We start from the raw sequence: 24,271 nt of genomic DNA on the forward strand, positions 1-24,271 counted from the left end.
CTCATTTTCTTATGCACTGAAGACTATGTGAGCTAGAGAATATGTGTGTTTACTGGTCTTCCAGCATGTGGACTGGTACGGGCATCCACACTTTAGGCCTCCGCTAATACCAGGTTGCTTCGTTTATCCTTATGTCTTATCTCCCCCCGAACCAGGCTTGCTGAGGCTCTGCAGGGACTGAGGAAATTGAAGGGCTGAACCAGCTGCTACGAAAAATCCTCAAAGTTCCTATTTAAAATTGGGTGGCAGTCTCCTGGGTGTTTGCCCATAAACACCAACTCAGCCAGGCTATAACATGTCAGCTATAATTAGCAAGCTCACTTAGCACATCAGTGCTATAAAGTAAGCCCTGTCACTCTCTCAGATCCCAACATACAGGGTACAGTCAAATTTAATCTGTATGTAGATTGTCTCTATGGAAACGAGGAATGAGTTTATGCCATTACCAACTCTGACATTCTCAGGGTCACACAGCTTTTTAATATTCTAAGGCATAATCATCCTGGATTTTGTTTGGTGATTGCCAGTTTCTCAGCAGCCTTTGAACCAATTATTGTGTGTAACAGAGAAACAGCTAATAGAAGATGTCAGCAGCAGCATTTCTATGCATGTGCTATAAAATGTAACATAGAGCTCAGGTGATTTTGTAATTTAAAACAAATGCATGTTTTTAATGATAAAAGTGAATTCTAGTATGTTAGCAGATAAACCACTTCTATATAGTATTTCACCCCAACTGAATATTGCTGACACAATTTAATTTATGGAAAGTATGTATGTATGTATGTATGTATGTATTTGACACACAGAGAGAGAGAGAGAGATCACAAGTAGAGAGACAGGCAGAGAGAGAGTGGAAAGCAGGCTCCTCACTGAGCAGAGAGCCCAATGTGGGGCTCGATCCCAGGACCGTGAGATCATGACCTGAGCCTAAGGCAGAGGCTTTAACCCACTGAGCCACCCAGGTGCCCCGGAAAGTATTTATTTTTTACCACCTCTTAGAAATGAGTCATGCTGGAATAAGTTGCCCTATCTGCAGCCTTTAGTATTTTCTAATGTAAGAGGACCTAGTTCTCTTAGAATTAAAAGGTCACTTAAATAAATGAGTAAAATATGGGTACTAGAAATTCATAGTAAATAGTAAAAAAAAGTTTGTTATCTAATCTTGAAGATAAAAATTTAAACTCAGAAATAAGTATTGTATCTTCATTTAGTCTATAATATAATTGTGTACTAATATTAGAATGTACAAAGACATAAATTATAAAAGCTCACTCAAGAAATAATAAATAACCATAAATAGCCCTCTATATTAAAGAACTTAAATTTACAGTTTTAAAACTTTCCACAGTGAAAGCTCCAGGACCAAATGGCTTCATGGGTTAATTCTACCAAACATTTAAGGAAGAGATAATACCAATTCTGGACAAACTCTTGTGCAAATTTGAAGAAGATGGGATATTTCCTAACTCATTCGATGAAGGGAGCATCACACTGATACCAACACCGTACCAAAGACATCACAAGAAAAATAGACAAACACCTCTCATGCACAGAGATACAAAAAATTTTACAAAATTTTAGGTGAAATCCCCAATATCTAGAAAGGATAGGTACATTATGGCCAAGTGAGGTTTATCCCAGGAATGCCACACTGATTTAACATTTGAAAATCAATCAATGTAATTCATCATATTAACAGACTAAAACCGAAAAAACATGTGATCTTGTAATTATCTCTATAGACACATAAAAAAGCATTTGACAATATCCTGATATAAAGTCCCAACAGACTAGTGATAGAACTAAGTCATAGAACTAAATGTGTAACCTGAACCCATAATACTTTCAGGAGGAAACATTGAAGAAAACCTTTGTGACCTTGATTTAGGCAAAGCTTTCTTATACACATCACCAAAGCTATGCCCCATGAAAGGAAAACTGAATGAAGAACATCAAAATTGAGAACCGATCTCCCAAAGACACAATTAAGAGAATGAAAAGGCAAAGCACAGACTAGGAGAAAATATTTCAAATCATATATTGGTAAAGGACTCGAGCCTAGGAGTTATGAATAACTCTCAAAACTCAGTAATAAGGAAACAACCTATAGAACGATAGGCAAAACATGAAATTACACAGTTCACCAAAGAGTAGAGGTAGATGATAAGTAAGTACCTGAATAGGTGTGTAGCATTATTATTCATTATGAGAATGCAAATTAGCAGCACAATGAGATACCACCACATAGCCCACTGAATGTCTAAAATTGGAACGACCAGCCCTACCAAGTTATGGCAAGTATGTGGAGCAATTGGAACTCTTATGTACTGCCTGTACAAATGTAAAATGGTACAACCACTATAGAAAACAGATTGAGAGATTCTTACAAATGTAAACATACCTATCCTACGAACCAGCCATTCTGCTCCTAGACATTCGCTCAAGAGAAAATATGTGCATACAATGGCTTGTGCATGAGTGTTTATTATAGCTTTATTTGCCATGACTAAATACTGGCAACAACCCAGATATCCATCAGCAATTGAGCAGATAAACAAATTTTGATATATCCATACAACGGAAAACTACTCAGCAATAAGAAGAAATGAGCAGCAACATGAATGACTCTTAATTATGCTGAGTGAAAGTAGCTGGATAAAATGGAGCATGTAGTGCATGATTCCATTTTTGTAAAATTAATGATGATTCAAACTAATGTATAGTGACAGAAAGCAGACCAGAGGTTGCCTGGGGATAGGAAAGGGAGTATGGCAAGAATGGCGGAATGGTGAGATTACAGTAGAGCACCAGGATTCTTTTGAGGGTTTCATTTGCTTGATTGTGGTGACAGTTTCCCAAGTATACACGTATAGTAAAACACCAAATAGCACACTTTAATATGTGCTGTATATGTCAGATACTTCAATAAAGCTATACTTCAATAAAGCTATTATAAAATTAGGACAGTGGAGCAAGATTGATACACTGAATTTGTCATAATTTTCCTTGACTTGAAAGCTATGGGATTTTTAGTGAAAAGTAGATATATTAGAAACAAAATTAAGTTTACCTACAGTTATAAAGTTGTATTGTTTCATCAGTTTATTTCCTCAATTGTTTACCTATGGGAATGATTATTTCAAAACTATACTTTTGTGTTGAAATGAAGAAGTGGTTTTCAAACACAGTCATGCCCAAGAATGTCTGGGGATTTGTTAGACTTGAGGATTTCCAGACTGTTCTGAATCATGGGGTAGGAATCTGCAAGTTCACCAAGCTTCTCAGGCAATTTTAGTGTGTGTATCTATAGACCACATTTCAGAATCACTTCTTGGTAGAACAATGTTCTTGTCAAAATTGTCGGAACTTGGATGGACACTGTGGATCCCTTGTGTCAGACTGAAATGGAACATTCTTGAATATTCTTGAGACTGAAATGGAATATTCTTGGTATACACACACACACACACACACACATATACATGCATATATACATATATGTATATATATATATACACCAACCTCTTAGAAAGGACAGTTGACTTATTTGAAAGGTGTAGCAAATTTGCATTTTGTTTGTGCTGGTTGATACTCATGATGCCTGCCCCTATTAGAAAATAAAAAGTGTACACGTGCTGGAAAGAATTCAGGTGCTATAAGGTTTCCTTTTCTCCTTTTCCTCTTCTGCTTCTTCCCCTTCTTCCTTTTCCTTTATTCTTGATATTCGTTGATCTGCCTTTGGTGTTTGTGAAATAATCATGTACTACATACAGATGTTGCTTTCACCAGGCCTTTCAATAGTAAAAGGACAGGGGCAGGAGGAAGAAAGAACCATCTTACACTTTATCAGGTACCTTAAGAAAAATGAATACACAGTAAGAGTAACCTGAATTCACCACTTTTAACTTTGAGATCACAAAGAGCAAGAAAGCCCTTTCAGTATACACATTTCTTTTTGCCTTTCTGGGACTGATTGATGGCTGCTTACTTGAACAGTTGTAGATGGGTAGTTCGCACTTGTACCTCTTACCTTGATGTGACTGTTCCTTATTGAATCTTGTACTGCACTTATTCTTTTGTTTTCCACAGACACGATGCCGTTATTATCTCAGGAACTGAAATGGCCAAACAAATCCAGAAAGAAATACAGAGAGGTGTGGAGTCATGGATTTCCCTTGGGAACAGAAGACCTCACCTCAGTATCATTTTGGTGGGGGATAACCCAGCAAGTCATACGTACGTCAGGAAGAAGATCAGAGCCGCCTCTGCTGTAGGTGGGGATGCATTTTCGTTGTTCTTGTTACTAAATCATGTGTTCTGGAAGTATCACACTTCAAATGTGATAATTATCAATGATAATTGTCAAATAAGTGCTATTTGAATAACATTTACTGTTTTTAACTATTATTGTTAGAGATTCATTACCAAAGTTTATGTTCATTTCTTAATCTTTTTCTTCAACTTTGCTCCTGCATTCACTCAGCGTGACTTCAGATGCTGTGGTGACATGTCAGGGGAACACTGCACATTTAAAGGGCCCATTTTTAGGCACAGCATAGGGAATTTGGTCAATGGTATTGTAATAGGGTTGTCTGGTGACAGGTGGTAGTTGTACTTGTAATGACACAGCAAAATGAATAGACTTGTCAAATCACCAGGTTGTACCCCAGAAAAACCAATGTAATATTTGTATGTCAACTATATTGCGATTATTTTTAAAAGGCCCAATTTTATTATATCTAGTTGAATCAGATAATAAATCTGGCCAGTTCACTCTGCTATATTGGTATCTTTACTGTATTCAAATCCACTAACACTAGCTTATCATCAATAAATGCAATGGGCTATTGGGCCAAAAGAACCCATGTGCATCATAAGAAGACATCTGCACTATGTGAGAAATCCCTTTTAATGGTGCTTTGAACATCATTTTGTAGAAGGGCCTTTCCTTCCAGTCGGACGGGAGCAGAGGAAACTAATTGCATACCGTGTAAGATACCAGGAATAGAAAACCACATCTTCGTTAGTCAAGTGACTTTCCGTATTTGTTTTTCTTCCAGGAATCTGTAGTGAGATCATTCTAAAACCTAAGGATGTTTCTCAGGAAGAACTTTTGGACATAACTGATCAACTGAATATGGACCCAAGAGTCAGTGGTATATTAGTTCAGTTGCCACTACCAGGTACCTAAGGCTCTTCTACATGACTGCTTTGGTTTTAGATTAAAAGGCATCTTTTGACATTGTATTGTGACACCACAAGTAATTTAGTAAATACATTCATGAAGGGACTAGCTATTAGCATGTAATTGTTGACAAATGTCAACACGTAATTGTTGACAAATCCCAAATGACTTATGCTTACAATGACTGAAACTTGTGAAAGAAAAATTTAGGCAAAAATTGCATGCAGTCCTCACTTTACAAAGTAGTGCAAGACCATAAAAATGAGTGTGTAAGCTGAAACCAGGTGAACCGATCTTAAAAATCAATAGGAAAAATAACAGCTGTTCTGTGACCTTTGAAATGTTCTCCCAAAACATTAACTCACTGTGGTTCATAAATGTATAGGGAGATGAAAAAAAAAAGTAAGACAAATATTTGTTTAGTATACTATAATTTAAAACATTAATAACATTGAGGGGCTGGGCTCCTGGGTGGCTCATTTGGTTGAGCAACTACTTTCATCTCAAGTCATGATCCTGGGGTCCTTGGATCAACTCCTGCATCAGCCTCCCTGCTCAGTGGGGGGGTCTGCTTCTCCCTCTGACCTTCCCTCTCTCATGCTTGCTCACTTTCATACTCTCTCTCTCATTCAAATAAATAAATAAGTAAAATCTTTAAAAAGCAAAGCCAAATGAAACCAAAAACTTCGAGGGGCATCTGGGTGGCTCAGTCAGTTGCGTGTCTGACTGTTGATTTCGGCTCAGGTCATGTTCTCAGGTTTGTGAGATTGAGCCCTACATAGGGCTCCACACTGGGCATGGAGTCTGCTTAAGATTCTCTCTCCCCCTCTTCCTCTGCCCCTCCCCACTTCCTCTTTAAAAAACAAATAAATAAACTTAGAAACATTAAGAATTAAAATTATTTCTTTGCAAAAAACTTGATCAGTGGAGTTGAACAGTAACTTGCCTTCTTCTCATCATGTAACTTAAAATACAGTATAGGGCAGGTGTCTTTCCTGTGCCTTGATGGACTGGACTGTGTATCCCTTTCTAAGTTTGGGTCAGCTTCCATTTTGTCCTTTGTAATCATTTGCCTAGCAATCTTCCTGGGGTTTGTAGTTTTTTTCAGAGTTGTGAAGTATCCCTGAGAGTTTCTTTAATGTGATGCTTTATGCTGGTCCCACTTACTCTGGGATATTGTCGTCCTTTTTGTCACAAGAACCTTCTTCATTTGTGGGAAACAGTTGGCCTTCACTAAGCTCCCGTGGCTCACAGCCGCATTTCTCCAAAGGGCACCATGTCAACATTCTAGCATCACCTAGTTCTTGGACAATCCATTTACGCTCAACTAGAATCCTCCCAAAGTGGCTTCATCTTGTCTTCTGCATTCATGGTCCTTACCTTCCAGTGGGCCCAGGCCTCTGCTGTCTTTGCTTTGTTGTCCCTATTTCCAGACCTTCTGTCCACATCTCACTTCACTTCCAGTGTCGCCGCATTTTCTTTGCTGCCCTGTGACCTTTATAGGTTACTCCCCTTTGTCAGTGATCTACTTTTGTGAAATGTCTCATGAGCTGCTCGCTGGGAGACAAGGAGGGATAATTTGTCACTTATGTTTGAGATGAATAACGAATGAGCAGTGACCGGTCACCAACAGATTGGAAGGCAGTGACATGTTCTCACCGACGCTCGTCTTTATTTACATAGCGATTGGAGGACCAGAGGGCTGACCGCTCTTACATAATCCCTACTCAGTTAATTTACCGCAGTATCTGACATCTGCACTGTGTTTTTGATAACTGGTGTTCTTTAACTAAATGGTGACTCTGAAATTCAGACCTATTTCAACTGAGTACAGTCAGGACTGCCAGTAGAGCACAGAAGACAGTAATTTTGAATTCTGTTTATTTTGCAGAAAGCAAAAGCTCAATAGTGCTATTGCATGAGACCTCTGTATGGTATTAACAGTATACTTTATCCAGCAGTAGAACTTAATGCCTTAGTATGTAAGTTTTGTGCTGTCCAAATTGTACCAGAAATTAACATTTCTAATTCCGAGTGGTTTATTAACATGACAGATTGGTCCCAAAAGATTCGGCAGTGGGCTTAAACCCAGTTGTTTGGTTTATATTAAAAAAGAGTCTTTTTTTTTTTTTTTTTCTCTATATGCCAAGCAATCTTTTTGTGGTTTGGTTTTTTAAATTTCTCCCACCTGGGGCACCTTGGTTGCTTGGTGGGTTAAACCTCTGCCTTCAGCTCGGGTCATGATCTCGGGGTCCTGGGATCGAGTCCCACATCGGATTCTCTGCTCAGCGGGGAGCCTCCCTCCCCCTTTTTTCTCTGCCTGCTTCTCTGCCTGCTTGTGATCTCTCTCTGTCAAATAAATAAATAAAATCTTAAAAAAAAAATTCTCCCACCTGTATTTGTATTGAATTCAAATAGTTGTAAAAATGTCACAAATTTATAAATTTACAAATTTAAAACATTAGATTGAGTTTGTCTTAAAAATTAAGTTTCTGTCTGTAGAAATTTTACCATTTTGGGGCAACATTTCACATTTGGCGAATTGCCACTAGATGGCACTGTTGATCTGTCTGTACTAAATAAATTGCTTTGTTCTGTGTTCAGTTTAGATGGTAAGAAGCACAGAGGCAAAGGGACCAAAGGTAATAACAAATATCTGGGTGCTCCAAGAAAGGACAATTCTCTCTCTTTTTTTCTTTACTTATTAGAGAGAAAGATAGACCACAGAGCTAGAGGAAGAGAGCACAACCAGGGCCACAGGTAGAGGGAGAAGCAGACTCCCCACCAAGCAGGGAGCCCGATGTGGGGCTCAATCCCAGGACTCTGAGAACATTACCTGGGCGGAAGGCAGGGGCTTAACCCCTGAGCCACCCAGGCGACGCAAGAAATATGCAAAATAATACTGGCTGAAATGTATTACATTAAGCATTTGTTATGTCTTGGCACTTCTACATGTATTACTTCACTGAATCCTCACGATAACCCTTAGGGGTTGGAGCTATTATGGACATTTTACTAATGAAGGATTTTAAGCAAGGAGTGGCTGAGTCACTTCCCTTAAGGCCGCTGGAGCTGGTAAGTAATTGAGCTGGGATGTGAGTCCAGGAGACTGGCTCCTCATGCCATTTCTTTGAACTATTATGTTACCCCTCACCAGCACATCAGTGTTAGCCAATGAGTAATGTGTCGTACCGTGTGGCAAGTATTCCTTGACAGGGAGAGTTTTATCTAATCCTCAAGGCAGCCTTATGAGAAGGGATTTTCTTCTGTATTTTATATATGAGGAGACTCGTCTATATTACTTACCCCACTTAATCTACAAGATACTGGGACATATGGTATGTTGATCCACAGAAAAAACTGGTTATCATAAAACAATGCGTATTTACCTTAAATATTGTATTATAACATAAATCATTTAAATACTCATTCATTCATGGATCTTTTGATGGGGGTCCACAGCTCTTTGGAACCTACTGATTGGAATTTTGAATCATTTTCTGGCATTAATAATACTTGCAATTCATTGCCTCTCATTTTCAGTTTGAGATGAAGCTATCTCAGTGAAAATTCATATTGAATTTTAAAATATCTCCCCATCTGGGGCTTCTGGGTGGCTCAGTCAGTTAAGCATCTGACTCCTGATTTTGACACAGGTCATGATCTCATGGTTGTGAGATTGAGCCCCACTTCAGGATCTGCACTCAGTGTGGAGTCTACTTGGGATTCTCTCCCTCTCCTTCTTCCCCTCTGCCTGTTTGTGCTCTCTAAATAAATAAATAGATAGATAAATAGATAGATAAAATTTTTTTTAAGATTTTATTTATTTATTTGACAGACAGAGATCACAAGCAGACAGAGAAACAGGCAGAGAGAGAGGGGGAAGCAGTCTCCCCACTGAGTAGAGAGCCCAATGCGGGACTCTATCCCAGGACTCCGAGACCATGACCTGAGCCGAAGGCAGAGGCTTTAACCCACTGAGCCACCTAGGCGCCCCAATAAAATATTTTTTAAATCTCCAAATCTTAAAAAAAAAAAACCTCCAAATATTCATGATTGTCTTATCTGTAGCTAAATTTTTACTAATTCATTTTAGTTCTTACGAGTTTTTCCAAAATATTCAATTTAGTTTTATAGAAATAGCAACTGTTTTCTTCTCACACTCCATTGTTATTATTATATTTTATTGTATTTTATTTATTATATTTATTATATATTTTTTGTTTATACTATTTTAAATTAAAGTACATATTTATTGTGAAAGAACCAGCAAAAACAGTGTAAGAAATACACACAGTTGTCAGTTGAGTATCATGAAGGTCAACTGGTATGGGCAGGAGTTAAAAACCCTGCTTTCTGGTTTCTTCATCAAGCCCCGAGCATCAGCTTCCAAATGTTACAGAAGAAATAGAACTCCTTTAGTCATTTTGGTAGGTTGGCTATGTGGAAGCAGGTTGAAATACCCCATCCCATCCAGGTCTTGATAAGACGATTGCAACAAATCAGTGAAACAATGAGCAAATGAGCAAATGAGATGATTCTCGTTGATCACACCTCTAGTTTTCTATCATTTGCTTAATAATTTGTATTCTAAATTATGTCGTGATTAGAAAAGGGAGGTTATTTTTCACAATTAGGGCAGTATCTTGAGTAAAAGAAATTCTAACTTAGAATTATAATTCTGATGTTGCAGGACAAGTTTGCATAAGATTAATCAGAGTATACAAACAGCTTCCATGCATCTCATTTGGATAAAAACCAAAGAAATGAGATAGAACGCTGCCTTGTTCAGTGGTAATGAGTTTGTCTCAGGACAGACCCCCTTTTATGTTCCCAAGGGGTACAGATTTGGTCAGGATTGGAAGTGGTCAGGATATAACTGTGTGTCTGCAGTCATGTAGCCTGACTGTTTTCCTGAAGCTGATCCACGAACTACAGAGAAATAAAAACAATCACATGAGGGGCACCTGGGTGGCTCAGTCGGTTAAAGCCTCTGCCTTCGGCTCAGGTCCTGGTCCCAGGGTCTTGGAATCGAGCCCCGCATCGGGCTCTCTGCTCGGCAGGGAGCCTGCTTCCTCCCCTCTCTCTCTGCCTGCCTCTCTGCCTACCTGTGACCTCTGTTTGTCAAATAAATAAATAAAATCTTTAAAAAAAAAAAAAAACAATCACATGAGATGCTTCCCTACTCCTATCCTGACTGTGTGTGGTCTGTTAGCATCATAAGTGGTCATTTTGTCAAGGCCAAAAAGATGTCTTCTATTCATGTTCTGTATATTTTTTCTCCTAATCAAGTATTATTTGTGTTTAGCTTTTATTGAGTTATATCTATAGAAGTGATATTATGTTAAAAGTTATGTCATTGGGGCGCCTGGGTGGCTCAGTGGGTTAAAGCCTCTGCCTTCGGCTCAGGTCATGATCCCAGGGTCCTGGGATCGAACCCCACATCGGGCTCTCTGCTCAGCAGGGAGCCTGCTTCCCCCCGTCTCTCTCTGCCTGCCTCTCTGCCTACTTCTGATCTCTGTCTGTCAAATAAATAGGTAAAATATTAAAAAAAAAAAGTTATGTCATTTGTAGGGTATGTATCAGTATGTAATATGAAAAAAAAAAGGCTGAAATAATGAGCTTTAAACATTGAGAGCCATTCTTTTCTAACTAAAACAATGAAGAGAAATTAAAATATCTAGAAGCTTAAAGTGTGCTGGAAATTTGCCATAAATATTTGTTATAGCATGGGATTTGGTACAGGAGAAGTTTGGATTAAGTGGATTTCAATTATATGAACTGTATGAAAGCATTTAGATATAACCCTTTAAATAGCAAGCACTAAATGATATTTTAATGTGGTGTTTTACTATTGCTTTATGACAACAACTATTACTGGTATGTGTAATTGCAAATATTTACCATTTACTATTGCCAGGTACTGTTCCAAAGTGCTTTCTATATAGTAAATCATTTAATACCCACAGCAACTCTTACCAGTAAGTGCTATTTTTTTTTCAATCTGTGGTGTATAGTTAAGGATATGAAGTGAACTGAGAATCTTGTGTGAGGTCAGGAAGGTAGTGGGTCATAAAGAAATGCCAGGAGAAGGAATGATAGTGTCCTTTCAGCCATAATCATCATCCTACAATGGAGACTGCAGGGCAGGTGCCGAGAGACAGGCTTGCTCATCTCCTTATGTTTTCTTGCTTTCTGAAGTCTACTTTTCATCTATTTCTAAAACAAAATTATTAGGTAGAAGGGAAAACTCATTCCGTCTTATCTATCTTATTCTCACATAGCTTTTCAACTGTTTCCCTTTAATTATCAAGGTTGAAGTCTTTGATATTAACATCTTCCAATTCATGTAAGAGGATTAAACAGAAAAATTAGAATGAAATCTAGGATTAAAGGATTAAATCTGGAGGAATTGAGTAAGAAAAGTTAGAGTTTATTGTGTTGATTTAACAAAGATAAACTTTTCTAATAATTAGTAAGCATAAAAATGGGGATATTGACCTAATTAGTAAGGATATAGATATATGCATTGCCTAAAACTTAATTATTCATTTGGAGAAAAAAAGTCTTGGCCATATTGCTTTTCTTAAGAGATTATACAATTTATGTATACAGAATACTTATTGCTTTATTTTTAATGTTCTTGACAAGAGTAGGAAATTTCATCACTCTGGACTTCTTCATGTTTGTAGAGCCATTTATTCTATTTATTTCTAACTGATATCCAAATTTTGACTTGAACTTTATGACAAAATTTTTGCTCTTTCTCTAGGAAGAAAGCCCAGTTCTGTGTATGAGTCTTTGGGACAGTTCCACATGGAATATTTTATTATTTTTTTAGTAATATATTTCCTCCACTGGACTGCTAGTTCCACCAAAGTAGGGAGAATTGCAGTTAATATTTTATTCTGAAATCTACTCTGTATCATGGTAGACTTTTAGTGAATGTTGCTGCTGGAATTACTGAAACCTGTAGCTTCCCAGCGACTGCTTTTTTTGTTTGTTTTAATTCAAGTCTCATTCTTCTGCATATTTTCTAAGAGTGGTATATAAGTTCTGACACTGTTCAAGATTTGATGAGGATCCTCTATCTCTGTACCCCTGAAATCTTTCTATACCTATAGTATTTATTACATAGAAGACATGCCAGGATAATGCACATTTATTACGTGAATGGGGCTTTAACCTCTGACCCCTTAACTATATCAGTTCTCTTTCAAACATACCAGAACTGACTTCTTTCTACCCTTCAGGTCTCAGCTTAAATGCCATGGCTTCACAGAGCTCTTCCCAGCTCATGTCCTCTGAAATTATTTTAATTCTATTATTCCTAGTTTCAATGCTGCCTTTCTCTGTGGCAGAAAAAGTTCTCCAATAGCCATATGCTCCCTCACATGTCCCAGCTTCTCAGAGCAACTAGGTTGTGGCCATGTGACTACTCTCTACTGGATTGTGAGGGTAAGTGACTTTTTTGGAGCCATTTCTGGACTGAGAATGGCTAAAAGCTGTTGTGTTCCCTTTCCACTCCTCTTTTTGTTGCAGTTATCATGGAAGCAAGGTGTTATGAATGATTGCAGATTTTAAGAAGGAGGGAATGGGATTTTTTTGGAGCTTTATGAATAAGAATTAAGTATCCTTTCATAAGTGACTCAGATTTCAGATTAAAACACACATGCGCACACACACACACACACACACACACACATACACACACACACAAATTTGATGACAACTATAAACCTACAGATCTAAGAAGCTCAACATATACTTCAAGCCATATACTATGAAGAAAACTATACCAGAGACATCATAATCAACTTGTTCCAAAACAGTGTGATAGAAAGAATATTAAAAGTAGCGGGGGGTGGGGGGATTGCATAACATATAGAGGAATACAAAGAAGAAAGACAGGAGGTTTCTTGTTAGAAACAATGTAAGCTAGAAAGCAAGCAAATAGTTTGAGCTTTAAAGTATTGAAAAGGAAAAAAACCTGTCAATCATGAATTCTATACTCAGCGAAACTGTCTTTTAAAACAAAGGCAAGATAAAGTATTTTTTCAGAAATTTAGGGAGAGGAGAACCCAGACAGAGCTGAAAACAATCATCAGCAGACCCATAGTACAAAAAAATGTTAAAGGAAGTCCTTTGGACAGAAGGAGGTGATAGCAGATGAAAATACATGTCTATCCAAAGGAACGAAGAACACTGGAAATGGTAGCTATGTGAGTAAATACATACCATATTTGTCTTATCATTCAAATCATCGTAGAATTGATATTTAACCGAAAACAAAAACCATGTAATATGTGGTTTGTAACATAAATGAAACTAAAATGTACAACAATAGCATAAAAGTTGGGAGAGAAGAATGGTAGGATATTAATGTTAAATTTTTATACTGTATGGAAGTTATATATCACTTGAGGATAGACTGAGATAAATTAAAAGTATATATAATAGAAGCACAAGTGACCACTTAAAAAAAAAAAACCACACAATAAAGTACTATAGCTAGTAAACCAATTAAGGAAATAAAATGAAATCACTAAAAATACTTAATTATTCTAAAGGAAAGAAGAAAAAGGGGGGGGGGAGACAACAGTGAAATCACATATAAAGATGATAATTTTAATCACATAAAATATAATGTTGTAAATAACCCAATAAAATGTCAGAGGTTGTCAGATTGGATAAATGCAAGAGCCAACTGTATGCTGCATGCAAAAAACACACTTCAAGTGTAAAGACACAGAGAGATTATTAGCAAGGATGGAAAAGATATACCCTGTTAACACCAATTGAAGGAAAATTAGAATGGTTATGTTAATATCAGGCAAAGTGTATTTTAGAGCAATGAATATTATCAGGGATTAAAAAGGTTATGCCACAGTAATAAAGGGATCCATTTATCAAAAAGAAATAACAATCTTTTTTTTTTTTTTGAAGAGTTTATTTTATTTGACAGAGAGACACAGCGAGAAAGGGAACACAAGCAGGGGGAGTGTGAGAGGGAGAAGCAGGCTTCCCTCTGAGCAGTGAACCTGATGCAGGGCTCCATCCCAGGACTCTGGGTTTGTGACCTGAGCTGTAGGCAGATGCTTAATGACTGAGCCACCCAGGCACCCCAGAAATAACAATTTTAATCACTTACATACCTAAGAAGAAAGCTGCAATAAAAAACTAATAGAAAAATTAAAAAACTAAAAGAAAAATAGACAAATCCAAAATTATAATCATAGATTTCAATACCTGTTTCTCAATAATTGAGAAAACAGAAAATCTATAAGGATTTCAATTTGACCTAATTGACATTTGTAGACCACTATCCCAGAAAAGGACAGAATACACATTTTTTTCTTAGGTTTACATAGAACATTTATGAAGAAATAATGTATTCTATACCATAAAACAAATTTCAAATATGAAAAGATTCATGTTGCCCGAAGTGTTTTCCCTGACTTTAATGGATTAAATTAAAAATAACTAATAGAAAAATATCTGGAAATTTCCAAATACTTAGAAACTAAATAACACCCTTCTAAATAACCCATGTATTGAATTTAAAAAAGGGAAGTTAGAAATTATTTTTAACTTTTTATGAATACACAACATATCGAAATTTATGGTATGCTGCTAAAGCAGTATGTGGAGGAAATATATAGTACCTCTATACTTAATAATACCTACCTTAGAAAAGTAGATAGATCCCAAATTAACCTCAGCTTCTGCCTTAAGATACTAGAAAAAAAAAGCAAGTTAAAGACAAAGGGAAGACAAGAAAGAAAATAATAGAGATCAAAGCAGAAATTAATAAAATAGAAAACAAATAGTAAAGAAAATGAATGAAACAAAAGGTAAATTGATCAAGGAAAAAAAGATACAAATTACCAATATCAGGAATGAGAGAGGTGACATCACACAGATTCTAAGGCAATTAAAAGGATAAAAGGAAATATTTCGAACAACTTTATGCCGAGTAATTTGACAATTTTGATGAAGTAAACAGCTTTCTTGAGAGACACACACTGCCAAGGCCCATTCAAGAAGTAGGTAATGTGGGCGACCTGGGTGGCTCAAAAGTTCCTTAGGCATCTGTCTTTGGCATGGGTGGTGATCCTGGGATCAAATGCCATATTGGGTTCCCTGCCTAGTGGGGAGCCTGCTTCTCCCTCTTCAACATCTTGCATTCTCTCTCTTGCTATCTTTCTCTGTCATAAATAAATAAAATCTTTTAAAAAAAGTAGATGATAACGTGATTAATTCTATTAAAAAGTTGACTTGGAGGGTATGTGCTATGGTAAGTGCTGTGAAGTTTATAAACCTGGCGATTCACAGACCTGTACCCCTGGGGCTAATAATACATTATATGTTTATAAAAAATTTTTTTAAAAAGTTGACTTTGTAGTTAAAATTAATTCCACAAAGAAAGCTCCATATCCAGCTGGCTTCACTGGTGAATTCTATGAAATATTTAAGGAAAAAATAATGCTAAAAAGGAAGAAATACTCCTGAACTCATTATGTGAGGCCATTATTACCCTGATACCAAAACCCAGGCAAAGACATTACAAAAAAGGAAAGCCATAGACCAGTATCATTTATGAACATAGATGTAAAAGATGTTAACCAAATCTAACAAAATCTAGCAATAATAAAGGGGATCATTCCTTATGACCAAAAGGGTTTATTCTAGGAATGCAACATTGCTTTAAAATTAGGAAATCAAACGTGTATTTAATCACATTAACAAGCTAAATATGAAAAGTCATATGATCATCTCAATAGAAACAGATAAAATATTTGGTAAGATGTATCGTTGATTTCTGATAAAAGGCCATCATAAAACTAATAATAAAAGGGAACATCCTTGAACTGATTAAGGGGCATGTGTGAAAAATTTACAGCTAATATAACTGATCATGAAAGACTGAATGTTTTCCTCCTGTGATGAGGAAGAAGTCAAGGATGTTGGTTTAACACTGTACTTGAAATTCTAAGCAGCACAATAAGGTAAGAAGAAGAAAAAAAGCAAATAATACAACTGTCTGTGTAAAATCCATTGGAATCTAGAAAAAAAAAGGACTACCAATACTACTAATAAGTGATTTTAGCAAAGTTGAAAGATACAAGATTAATATGGAAAATGCAGCTGACATTTTGTGTATTAGCATCAAACATCAGGTATTGAAATGCAAAAAATTTAAATAACATCAAAAAATGAAATCATTAAGCATAAGTTTGACAAAAGATGAGAAAAACCTGTACATCAAAAACTAGAACATTCCTAAGAGAAATGAAATAAAACCTAAACAAATGGATCACTATACTATGTTCATGGACTGGAAGACTAAATGTTGTTAAGATGTCAGTTACTTTTACATTGATTTGTAGATTCAAGGCAGTCTCAATCAAAATCCCATCATACTTTTTTGTAGCAGTAGACAATCAGAGTGTCAAATTCATATGGAAATATGAAATACTTAGAATAGCTGAAACAGCTTTGAAGATGGGTAACATGGTTGGAAGATTATTAACACTACCCAATTTTAAAATTAATCAAAAATCTTAAAAGGTACAAACCTTCAGTTACAAAATAAGTCATGGGCATATGATGTGCAGCGTGTACTAAAATTAATACTATATTGCATATATGAAAGTTACTAAGAGTAGATCTTGAAAGTTCTCATCATAAGAAAAAAATGTAACTGTATAGTGATGGATTTTAACTAGATTTGTTGTGGTGATCATTTTGCATTATATGCAAATATCAAACCACATTGTATACCTGAAGCTAATATAGTGTTAGAGTTTAATTATACCTTAATAGAAAAAAAATTTTAAAATAGACTACAAAGAGAAAATATTTGCATGGCATATATCTGACAACATAGGAATATACAGAATATATGAAGAGCTCTCAACAATCTCCGTCAAGAAAATAAAAACAACCTGAGAAAAGCCAACTTCTAGCCAGAGTAATGTAAGTCCTTTTGTCCTTACCATAAGAAAAAGCTGAACAAACTGAAAATTAATTCTTTTCTGGACCATCAGAGAACTGAGGGTGTAGGGCAAACCACCATCCCAAAATCTGGAGAGAGGCGAATACAGAGTCACAACCAAGATCTACTGACATTGAACAGAAGCTACTGGGACTATACACTGATATCTTAAAGAGACTCCTAAATGGAATTTTGATGAGCTTTTGGAGGCCAAAGTATGCTAGTTTAAGAGTGAGAAACTCCTGGGCCCATAGTTTTGGGTGTGGCAGCAAAAAAATCACAAGGTGTGACAAAAGGCAAATGAAAACATTTTGAAGGGACAAAACAAGCATCAGAACCAGATTGACTCATGACACAGGTTTTGGAATTATTGAACAGGGAATTTAAAGTAACCGTGATTCATATATTAAGGGATCTAATGGAAAGAGTAGATAACATGCAAGAACAGATGGGCAAGGAAATCAGAGAGATGGAAACTCTCAGAAAGAATCAAAAAGAAATTCTAGAAATCAAAGCTACTTAGCTAACAGAAGAATGCTTTGATGGGCTCAGTTGTAGACTAGATGGGCCAAGGATAATGTGCTTGAGAACATGCCAGGAGAAACTTCTCAAACTGAAATGCAAAGAAATATTTTAAATTAAAAAAAGAAGAAGAAGAAGAAGAAGAAGAAGAAGAAGAAGAAGAAGAAGAAGAAGAAGGGGGGAGAACCCCCAGAGCATCCAAGAATTGTAGGCCATTTTAAAAAAGTTAACACTCATGCAGTTGGATACCAAGATAAGAGAGAAACAGAACAACAACAACAAAAAAAGATTTGAAGTAATACTGACTGAGACTTTCCAAAATTAAAGACAAACACCAAACCCAGAGAACACCAAGCAGGATAAATTCCAAAAGTGGTCAAAACATTTGAACACTTTATCACAGAAGAAATAATTACATGAATAGATACTCAAGGTAAGTAGTTATTAGGGAAATTCAAGTGGAAACTGTAATAAGAGTCTATTAAACTATTAAACAGTTAAAATGGCTGAAATGAGAAAGACTACTGACCTTACCGTATATTGGTAGGAGGTGGTGTTGCTGATAGGAATGCAAAATGGTTCCCTTTGAAAATAATTTGGTCATGTCTTAGAAAGTTAAATGTATATCCATTATATGGCATAGCCATTTCATGTCTACATATTTACCTAAAAGAAAAGCAAACCCATATCAATATGAAGAATTGTATATGCATGTTTATAGGAGCTTTATTTCCTTACAATTCTGAAGGCTAAAAATCTGAAATCAGTACCAGCATGGTCAGAGTTGGTGAGAGCTCCCTTCCTGGCTTTTGGACAGTCCCTTTTTTTCTTCTGCATCCTCACAAGGTGGAGAAAGAAAGCAAACCCTCTTGTATCTCTTTTTATAAGGGCACCAGTTCCATCCTGAGGGTTCCATCCTGAGGGTTCATTCCTGATGACCTCACCTAAACCTGATTACTTCCCAAAGGCCCCATCTCCAAATACTAATACATTAGGATTTGGGGCTTCAACATATACATTCTAGAGGGATATAACAAGTGGTTACTGCTGGTTGGAGGTTAGGGGACAGGAAAGAGGAAGGAAAAGGGGTTTGAGGAAATTCCAGAGTGGTGAATGTGCTCACTGATTGTGGTGATGGTTGGTCCTGGTAGCCACGTATGTATCTCCCTATTTATTCCTAGGTGGAAGCCACCCCAAGGTCACTGAGATCTATAGAATTACCTCTTTTTGAGCAATTGCTCTCATAACCAGGTTACATCATGTAACTCAAGAAGCCAGACTACTCAAAGTATCTTCAAGATCCAGAATTGCCTGGAACCACTGTGATTACTTCTTTTTGTTTTCACTTTTTTTTTCTTTTTCCCTTACCATGATGTTCTAATTTATTTTTTGAGTGCATTCTGCATTGATAAAGAATTTACCAAAATCAAAAGGCCCTTTGAAACATCTGAATATTTCTTTGTAGAAAGTTTTTTAAAAGGTCTGTTTGTATGACTGCCTTCTGACCCTCTTTATTCATTTACCAGTTCAAACAAGATGTACTGATCTGCATATAACTCTGTGCCAGGCACTAGGGGAAAGAGGTAGTTAGGACACGGGTGAGACCAGCTGCTCTTGTCAAGTTTGCAGGCGAGGTCCCCCAAATACAACATCTCTTCTTTTCCCTTGTGTGTTAGAGAAGCTCATCAGAGCAGACGTGTTCGCTCATCTGAGTGTTTTCCTCTGTAGAATATACACTGCTTGGAGTGTAGGTAGTACATTTGACAGAAGTCACTGTGTCTAGTGCCGAGGAAACCAAGGGCTTAAACCAGGGCAACTTTTAGATCTCCATATACTCTTGAGGTCACTTAACAGAATTATGAAGGGCAAAGGCAGCAGCCTTTGTGTTATGTATAGGTTCCCACTTCCTATTAATATGGTTCTTTCACAGCCTTTAAAATAGGTCGACCTAGGAAAGTGCTGCGAATTTTGTGTGGCTATAGGAGAGAGACTAAGGAAGGGTGGAGGGCCAGCCAGTTCCACCCCTTTCTGGCCTAGACAGTACCTCCGACTCCACCTCCAAGCTCTACCAATTCTCATATTTGGGGGTGGAGTAGCAGAGTGAGATTAGACTCATTTCCCATTCCTTTTTTGTCCTCTGACTCCTCAATGATGAAACAGCTCTTAAATGATGTTGGGCAACTACTTATCACCTGATAAGTATTTTCTGTCTCGAAACCTTGATGTGGAACCCAAAGGATTTAAATATTTCTTATTGGCTTGAGAACAGGAAACACAGCTTCCAGAAGTATCCCCCTTATTTACTCCTTCAAAATAATTAACTCATTAAGAGACGATAGCTTAATAATTTGATTAGGAAGACATTTATTCCATTAGAATGTAGGCTCCAGGGAGTAAAAATTTTGTCTTTTTGGTTCGCTATGTATCCTAAATCTTTAGGACAATATTGGGCACATGGTAGACACCCAGTAAATATTTGTTGAGTGCATAAATGAGCACATTTTCAAGGGCCTGTATTCGTCTTCAGAGTGTGGACTTTGTCTTTAAGCATAAAACTCTACCTTAAATTTCTGACTTTTCAAGTCCTGAAAGGAAGAAATCAATAAAGAAGAGACAAACATGAGTCTTTTACTTCACCTTTATATTGGAAGATGTAAAAATGCCAGTTACTTAACAATGTTGACGCAAAGATACTGACAAATAAAGATTTTAATGAAAGCGACCTTTGGTTTTTTATTATGTTTTTAAAGGATGGAATTCAGAGGTTGTAGAAGGATCAGACATCTTTTCCTTATGGTGGCCTGTTCTAATTGTTCCTGGTTGTCCCCTAGATTTTGTCTAGTTTCTTTCTATGAGTCAATAATGATAGTAATCATTTATGCAACAAATGTTTATTGAGCCCCTCTTGCCGCAGGCCCTGTTCTTTGTGGTAGGAATACATCAGGGCAAGAAAGACAAAAAGACAAAAATTTCTATCCTCGTGGAGTAGCAGGAGAGATGGACAATGGAAAGTAAATGTAATAAATATCCGTTTATATTTATTAGAAGTTGATGTGCTGTCAGAAAAAGAGGAGAGCATAGTAAAGGGATCAAGATGTTGGGGGATGCTTGTATTTTTGTTGTAATTTTTGGTTGTAATTTTTCAAAATTTTATTATGAAAAACTTCAGATGTATAACTTCAAATGTATAACTAAAACTTCAGCGTGCATATCATTAACTACAGATCAATATGCATGTTTTTAGGTGAAATTTGTGTTGCATTGAAATGCACACATCTTAAGCGTACTATTTCTTAAGTTTAAAAAAAATGTAAACTTTCATGTAACTTCAACCCCTGTCAGAATACCAAGTGTTTTGTTTTGTTTTGCTTATGAATTGAGAGAGTTTTCTCATGTTCCTTTCCTGTCAGTCCCTGTACCTACCTTCATCCTCACTCCTAGGGAACCGCTGGTCTGTTGTGTTTGTTTGTCTGTTTGTTTTCCCACATGCATGTTGCCCATATAAATACCTTCCTTTGTAGAATGCCTGCTTGTGTATGAAGCTCATTTTAAAAAAACTGATTTATTTTCTTTTTTAAGATTCAGTTTTGAGAGTTCTTTATATATCTGGATGCAAGTTCTTTGTCAGGTATGGGTTTTGCAAATATTTTCTCCCAGTCTTTGGCTTGGTATTCATTTTGTTAATGGTGTCTTTTCATGGGCATAAGATTTTAATGTTTCTGAAGCTGAATGGATCAGTTTTTTTTCTTTTGTCCTTTACGTTTTGTATTCTTAGAAAGCTTTGCCTGTATCTAGCACACAAATTAAAGTTTTCACCCAGAAACTATTCAGTTTTAGCGTTTATGTTTAGATTTATAATCCATTTGTAATAAAATTTTCTGTATTCCCTGAAGTAGAGATTACGGTTCAGTTCCCCTCCACCCCCAATATGGCTGTCAAGCTGTCAAGTGCTTTTTGTTGAAAAGATTTTCCTTTCTCCATTGAATTGCTTTACCAATTAATAAGTGTGAATCTAAAGCTGGGCTCTTTATTCTGTTCCACTGATGTATATGCCTATCCCTACACCAGTACCATGCCATCCTGATCGCTGAATCTGTGGAGTGAGTCTTGAAGTGAGGTATTGTGAGTCCTCCAACTTCACTCACTTTCAAGATTGCTTTGGATTTTCCTGTGCCTGGTCATATAAATTTTAGAATCAGTCAGCCTCTACCAAAAAGCCTCATAGAATTATGATTGAGATTACATTGAAGCTATTGATCAGTTTGGAAGAATTGACAACTTAACACTATTGAATCTTTCAGTCCATGAACATAGCATACCTTCCATTTACTTGGGTCATCTGTCAGTGATGTTTTCTAGTTCTCATTGTAGAGGTTACCCTCAAACTTAAAAAATTTACTTCTAAGTGTGTTATGATTGGTTAAATATTGTAAGATGTATTTTTAACATTTCATTTTCAATTAGTCACTCCTTATATACAGAAATGCAATAGATTTTTTTTTTTTTTAGGATTTTATTTATCTATTTGGCAGACAGAGATCACAAGTAGACAGAGAGGCAGACAGAGAGGCAGGCAGAGAGAGAGAAGAGGAAGCAGGCGCCCTGCTGAGCAGAGAACCCAATGCAGGGCTCCATCCCAGGACCCCGGGATCATGACCTGAGCTGGAGGCAGAGGTGTTAACCCACTTAGTCACTCAGGTGCCCCTACAATAGATTTTTTTTTTTAAAAAGATTTTATTTATTTATTTGTCAGAGAGAGAGAGACAGGGCACAAGTCGGGGGAGCAGCAGGTAGAGGGAGAAGCAGATGCCTTGCTGAGCAAGGAGCCCAATGCGGGACTCAATCCCAGGACCCTGGGATCATGACCTGAGCCAAAGGCAGAGGCTTCACTGACTGAGCCACCGACGTGTCCCAACAATTGATTTTTTGTATTGATTTTGACTTTGTACTCTGTGCTCTTGCAAAATCCACTTTATCAGTTCTTTTATTGTTTTTTTAATTTTTTTAGGATGTTCTGCGTTAATAACCATGCTATCTGTGGCTAGGGTGTTTCAGTTCTTCCCTTCTGATCTTAGACCTCTTTTTTCTTTTCCTTGTATTATCACATTACCTAAGAGCTCCAGTAAAACACTGGATAGTAATGGTGGGAGTGACACTATTGTCTTCTTTTCTTGAGGAAAAAGAATGAGCATTCCATTATTAAGTATAAGTTAGCTATAAGGTTCTTTTTTTTAAGATTTTATTTATTTACTTGAGAGAGAGAGAGCAAGGGAGAGAAAGGGACGAGGGGGAGGGGTAGAAGGAGAGGGAGAGGCAGACTCCCCACTGAGCAGGGAGCCCGAAGAGGGACTTGATGCCAGGACTCTAGCATCATGACCTGAGCCAAAAGTAGATGCTTAACTGACTGAGCCACCCAGGCACCCTGTAATATTTTTTGTAAATGCCTCTCACATTGAGGACTTCACGTTTTGCTTTGCCTTTGCTGAACCACATGTGCAATCTCTGTGTAGTTCTCTGAGCCTTGATGGGCTTCTTGGAGTTTTTCTCATGTGTATGTTGATTAGGGGTCAGAGAATTGGGCAGAATTTATGGATAACACTTTGAAGCTCTACTCTGTGCCTTTCTCCTATTCTGGATATATCCCTTCAATTTTCAGCTGCTGTGATAGCTCAAACTTTGTGCCTTGATTCCTTAAGCATGTAGGACCACAGATGTCTATCCAAGTTCTAGCTGTCCTGTGTCTAAGGAAAGTCTCCAAAATGGGAAACTCTCTGAGTGCCATTCCTGTCTTTCAGATGCCCAGATCTGTCTGTGTCTAGTGACTCCCCCGTGTTTTCTGAATAACGTTTTTTTTAAAATAGCAGCAATAGGACTATACTTTGAGATGCATTTTGTGGTGCGCCTGGGTGGCTCAGTCGTTAAGTGTCTCCATCAACAACTGTTGATTGTTCACAAAGACCCAATTTCTGTATGAACATAATTCAGATTACTACTGGTGTACCTGTAAGAAACTTTGGAGTTTCATGCTGGCAAATCGAATTTAAAGTAAAATGGCGGTAGTATCCCATTTAGAATACAGAAGATCTAAGGTACAAGGCATAGCTCTTTGAGAACAATTTTAACTTGGGCTTTGATAATGTTCTTAAAAATTATATCTAAATGACATCCATTGTGTGATGAACAAAGAAACTTTTACGTAGCAAATAATACCTTTATTTCAGTATATTAGGCACATGGGCTTATTGTAGGGTTTGGGAGGAGCTTTATTACTTCTACTTATTACTTTTCAAAATGAAATGATGATTAGCATTTCCTGTCTCTTTTGATTAGTTTATTACTCTTATTATTTTTTTTTCCTTCCAAATAGAAAACCAAAATTGTATTTTTGGATATCAGTGTGCTAGTGCTTCAGACAAAGGAGGCCTATGTGTGTGTGCATGTGTGTGTGTGTCTTTGTGATTTGCTTTTCTGTTATGTCATTTGGGAGGAAGTTAGGCACATTAATGATGTTATGATTGTTTTAATACTAACAAGGCCCTTTTAATCTGTAATGCTGGAAATAT

The 24,271-nt window shown here is 36.9% G+C and overlaps 1 protein-coding gene across 3 annotated transcripts in view; it reads left to right on the top strand.

Annotated features, from left to right (window-relative positions):
* Positions 1 to 24,271, top strand: part of MTHFD2L (methylenetetrahydrofolate dehydrogenase (NADP+ dependent) 2 like) — a 126,460-nt gene that overhangs the window by 13,154 nt on the left and 89,035 nt on the right. For all 3 annotated transcript variants that reach the window (XR_004283498.1, XM_032334580.1, XM_032334579.1), the window contains exons 2-3: positions 4,093 to 4,277; positions 5,064 to 5,186. Coding sequence is in view for 2 of the 3 variants with exons in the window: in XM_032334580.1 (XP_032190471.1) it covers positions 4,093 to 4,277; positions 5,064 to 5,186 (308 nt within the window). In the remaining variant the exon portion in view is untranslated. The remainder of the gene's footprint in view (positions 1 to 4,092; positions 4,278 to 5,063; positions 5,187 to 24,271) is intronic.

The sequence above is a fragment of the Mustela erminea genome, chromosome 2 (assembly GCF_009829155.1).
Source record: "Mustela erminea isolate mMusErm1 chromosome 2, mMusErm1.Pri, whole genome shotgun sequence".
Taxonomy (NCBI): Eukaryota; Metazoa; Chordata; class Mammalia; order Carnivora; family Mustelidae; genus Mustela; species Mustela erminea.